At 34.9% G+C, this 5,450-nt stretch overlaps 1 protein-coding gene across 1 annotated transcript; it reads left to right on the forward strand.

The window, feature by feature from the left end:
* Window positions 1-1,348: 1,348 nt before the first annotated feature.
* LOC132750045 (complement C1q tumor necrosis factor-related protein 3-like) lies at window positions 1,349-2,629 on the forward strand. The gene is made up of 2 exons (XM_060739983.1): window positions 1,349-1,657; window positions 2,069-2,629. Exons 1-2 carry the CDS (start codon window positions 1,432-1,434, stop codon window positions 2,488-2,490), a joined length of 648 nt encoding a protein of 215 aa, XP_060595966.1. The 5' UTR covers window positions 1,349-1,431; the 3' UTR covers window positions 2,491-2,629.
* Window positions 2,630-5,450: the final 2,821 nt, after the last annotated feature.

The following is a 5,450-nucleotide window of genomic DNA, read 5'->3' on the forward strand; positions in this document are numbered from 1 at the left end:
TGTAAACCATCAACAGGTCACCTAGTTTTCTTCACAAATCCCAATCGTATGAATTATGTCACGGAAGTTTTCTAAGTTAATCATATAATATTTATCTGCCCGATTTGCTCAGCAGTCAATTCCATTTTTAACTATTTCAATATCAAAATATTAAACTGTATTGCCGCACCGCACCGGATAAATATATGTGCAAGCTGTTTTAAAGTCCCTAGTAGTATTTAAACTATTGACCGCATTTAAGAGTTTTCACCCCTTTCACTTTTCCTTATTTTTCGAAACCCCCTTTCCACTACAAATCACTACACTTTAGCCCCCTTATTGGCGCCAATTTTGTCCCTTTCGGTCTGCCTTGGTCTCTTTTGATACTAATCTGTATAATGTAAAATAAAAGCCTTAAAAATCCTTCAAAGAGTTAGTTTTGAAAAGGTCATTAAATAAAGGTTTACAGTTTTTATGCTTCTGTCATTTTTTTACAAATTTTTTCGGTCAATTATACGCAAATTTTTTCGTGCGGTCAATTATACGCACGCAGGTACCACCCCACGCCTATGCCATTTTGTCTTATCGCTGTCAAAAGAATTTGTTCCGCTTTAAAGCTGCGACGTTTCGTCAGGAATGAGCCGTCTCACTGAATTACTCCCGACAGAGCTCACCAGCAGGAGCAATGACAGATTAAAAAAAAAAAAACCCCTTAAAGATGTTTTTTTGAAACTAACTGAATATTCAATGTTGGGTTACCTAAATTCTTTTGTTTAAAAACTGTTTTTTTATTAGTCTCAAATAAAAAAAAAAAAAAAAAAAAAAAAAAAAATCAAAAAAAAAAAAAAAAAAAAAAAAAAAAAAAGTCCAAAAAAAAAAAAAAATTTAAATTTTTCCCCTTTTTTTTTCCGCTATACTTAAAATTAAAGGTATATAAAAAAAAAAACGTCCCTTTGGGAAAATAAAACCCAGGGAAACATGCCCGGGACAGGGATCACTGACGGGGGTCAGGATCCCCTACAAATGGAATAGGGGCCCTTTAAATTTGAATGACCGGGGACGACCCGGGGTTGAATTTATTTTTTTTGGGGCCCGGGCCGAAACTAGGGGTAATTCCCAACAAACCCCCGGGAAATGCGTCCCCCAGCCCAAAGGTGAAGCTACTTTTTAAAATACCTTTGTTTCCCCCAATCTTTCCCTAGATACGCCGGCAAAGTTTCCGGGTTAAACCCCACCAGAGCCCCGGTCTTCCGGGTTTTAGAGCCAGGACACCCCGACAGACCCCCGGTAGAACCCTGGTGGATTAGAACAACTTATCTTAAAAGATAATAAAATAGGTTCGCATTGAAATAGGGCCACTTTTGAAGTACATGTTTATCTTATCTTGTATGCTCCTGATTACTTGGAGTCTTTGACTTCAGTGAAAATATAAGAATAAAGTCTTACACAAAAATGGGAATAATTTATATTTCGTTAAACTTTTGTGTGTGTTCAGCTTTGATTTCTATGTCATGCTGTTCTGAAAGTCTTGACACGCACAAAATTTTACAAACTTTAGAGACGCAACAGTATGCAATATCGCAGCTGACAAAAAAGGTTCATCAGCTCGAGGGAAAGCTGCAATCAAAAATGGACGAAACTTCTGAACAGCTTCGAGAGTGTTCTCGCAACAAACGGCGTGAGTTTTGCTTAGTTATTTACACTTAATCAAAATACATCTTAGACAATCAAACATGACGATAACTAATTTAAGTTACAAAAGCAGGATACTCATGATTAGATTATGACAGTATGAAAATTAAGTGCTTAGCTGTAGAATCAGCTTGCATATGTACGCTGGTATTTATTTCCCCTATATTTAATGACAAAAAAGTAAACCAATGTTTTTGGTGTTTTAATCTCAAATCTAAATCAATTTTAACATTGAAGTGAAATGTTAATGATGGTATGTATTCAGACAAAATTTAATAATCAGTTTATATAACAATGCAACAATGATAGAGAATCGATTTGCTTCAGACAAAATAAAATAATCATTTAAATATATATAACAATTATAGAGAATCGATTTGTGTTTACAACTTTTCAGTGTTACTCGAAAACCCGTATGAAGGGGCTCTCAAAGTTGGCTTCACTGCTAAACTGTCAAATCATATGCTGAATCTTGGCAATAACCAAGCAATCCTCTTCGACTACATCGTGACAAACATTGGACATCATTACTCTCCTAATACAGGCGTATTCACTGCACCAATTAATGCCACGTACTACTTTTCCGCTAGTATCATGAGCCACTACAATGAGGTGCTCGAGACAGAAATAGTTAAAAATGGCGTGAGAGAAGTCTTGATGTATTCTCATGACAACGCTCACGAACAAGGCTCTAATAGTGTTGTCCTTCAACTCAACATTGGAGACGAAGTTTGGGTCCGTCACACGAGTACTGTCGGGACAAAAGTCTACGGCAACGGATGGTCAACATTTTCAGGTTTCAAGATATCTGACGATTAGGTCGAATCTTTTTTTTCGTAGATAACTGACGATATTCGTGTAGATGTATTGCAAGTCATGGCTGAAATAAATTCCATTCAACCAACATTTTCCGATTTAATCTTTAAAATGCGGCGGAAATAAGTCGAATATATATCTTACATACTTATTGTCCAAAAAATGTTCCCGTATTTTAAAGCCTCAACTTCATGCATTAATAGTAATTACCGGAAAGTATTAAAGATTTATTTAATTCGCCCAAATATCTATGTTTTATCGTATGGCGCTTTACCCGCGTCTTCCACTTTATCATTTTGCTGGTCGAATTTTTATAGTTTCAAATAGGGCAGATCAGATACAAAGTTTGCATTTACCTGTACATGCTATCAAATGAAAGATATCAAATAATATCAAACGATAAATATCAAATGATATCAAACGATAGATCATCTTATAAAGGAATTAACACGGCAACATATGAAAATGAAAGTAAGTTATATCTGACATGTCACTCACTGTTGAGTTCGTAGACATAACGTTATTCTTTATATTTTCCTGTAATGTAAAAGCGCATTGAATAGATGGGCTTTCGTATCTATCTTCCTATTTCCGAATCCTGCGAACCCCTCTCGCGAGTGTTAAAGGCAGAAAATGAGTGCACGTTGGATTTATAGTAAAAGGTGAAAGGAAAGTAAAATAGTTCAGGCATTATAAACATGCCAAAAAGGTAAGACCGGAAAGGTATTCTAGCCATGGTTAAAGGATAAAGTAGTTAAGATAGTTATTCTTTTGATAAATAACGTAATTATTTATCAAAAGTGTTTATTCGTTTAACGTACCGCATTGATAACCTTTTTCATCTTGAGAAAATATTACAAATCAAAGTTTAACTGATTATGCTTCAGTTACAAAGGCAAACAACAGACTGAAAACTGTATACTGGTTTAATAGTATTTGTTTAATGAGCCTGCAACATTTTCAATTTTGCCGTGTTGGGCTTTCTTTAGGGATTCTGTATTTATCTATTTTAGATCAAAATCACATCTGATTTTGTATGACAAATTAGTGATTCATCATGTATCGTTATAAAGAAGTGAATTTTTGAGTACGTCATTAACCCTTGTCTTATTGACACTAGGATAATAAATAATATAAATATATCTATTCACCTACCATATAAGCATTATTTTATGTCATTGTTTGAAAAATGTCACTCTTTTCTCAAGGTAAATTGTGATCTCAGAACACGTTAAAGTATAAGCCAAAACAACAATCAGCAAGGCAAAATGTGAATATACCAGAAAATAGAGAAAATAATGAAAGCCCAACACGGCAGAAACAATAATATTTTCTCTAGTGGTTTTCCTTGATGAATTGACAAGAATGGTTAGACACTAAAATAGGAATTGCACAGATGAAATAGATGATGATGTAAAAATGCGCTTGTAATTGGTTTAAAAAAATATATTGTTTACAGACATTATAATTACATTGGTAATAAATAAAGTCATATATCACTATTATTATGTCATTACACTTATCGTAGAATTAAACAAGGACCTCAAAACAAAGTGTGTTTGCTATTGTAGCACAATACATGTATAAAAGCTTAAACTACTCTTCTGTCACATTGACATTTACTGTAAAACAGTTTTACAACTGTAAAATATACTGTCGTGATGGTGGTCTTGGTAGTATACCATCCGGATCACGCCAGGGAGCCACATTGAATTTACCAGAGCACAATTCAGTCACCGCATCGTTCCTGGGCAGGCTGTCAAGCAGTTTACTAGTACTAGTTGCCTTCACTTTCGCAATGAACTGGGAACCTTTGTACATGCCAGAGCAGAAGTACAGTGCGAATGACCGTATAAAGGATTTCATGATCAATCGAACCGGTCCAATGTACAACGCTTTACCTATTGAGCTAACCGGGCGGCTGACGTGAAGGAAGATAAAATGACTAAAAGTATCAACACAAACAAGCACGTTGAAGTCACGTGATAAATTTTCTTTGAACCAAATCTGAAAACTGAATAGGTAGTCACTAAATGCAGTTTTAAATCACATCAAAGTAATGTTAAAACCGATCCGGAATTAAATGAGATAATATTTAAGATTTCATATCCAATTTCATCCTTTGCTTCTTTTAAAAAATAGAAAATCCATACTGACAAAAATGTCTCCTTCATTTATGTATAAATCTTCTTCTTTTACTTGGGGACCATACGCCGTTTTTCATGGAATGGCACTACTGTGTCACATTAAAGGTTCCATGATAACCGCCGTATGAACACATCTGCGGATATTTCTAAAGATTTCACCATTTTTGTGTTTAAATGTTGAATTCCGCATAAGCCGGTGCTAGGGGGCGTGGACAGTAACTTGCACTTTCCAGTACCGTCCATGAACAGGCTCAATCAAACCAAGCCTGCAACATTTCAATTTTGTCGTGTTGGGCTTTCTTAGGGATTCAGTATTTCACTATTCTAAATTTTTATTGATAACTGTATTAAAATGTACGACTGTCTTAACAGAATCTAATTTTGAAAACATTGTTTTGTTGTCAAACAAAATACAGTATAATCTCTGCAAAGCAACACTCCTTCCGTGGCAAAAATTTTGGTTATTTCCGAAAAGTGTTTCTCTAGAAAAGTTCAATTCAGTTTTATAACTTAATTTGAGAAACATTGATTCTGTTGATAACCAAAGGTTGGCCAATTTTGAAGCAGTTAAGCTGTAGATAGATTAGTGTTTAAATGTTGAATTCCGCTTAAGCCGGTGCTAGGGGGCGTGGACAGTAACTTGCACTTTCCAGTACCGTCCATGAACAAACTCAATCAAACCGAGCCTGCAACATTTTAAATTTTGCCGTGTTGGGCTTTCTTTAGGGATTCTGTATTTATCTATCTATATTTTGAGAAAGTGAAAAAGACGAAAACAATTAATTATAAAACTAGTAAAAGATGAAAGTATACGTC

The sequence above is a fragment of the Ruditapes philippinarum genome, unplaced genomic scaffold (assembly GCF_026571515.1).
Source record: "Ruditapes philippinarum isolate M1 unplaced genomic scaffold, ASM2657151v2 ctg2190_1_1_1_1, whole genome shotgun sequence".
In the NCBI taxonomy this organism is placed as follows: domain Eukaryota; kingdom Metazoa; phylum Mollusca; class Bivalvia; order Venerida; family Veneridae; genus Ruditapes; species Ruditapes philippinarum.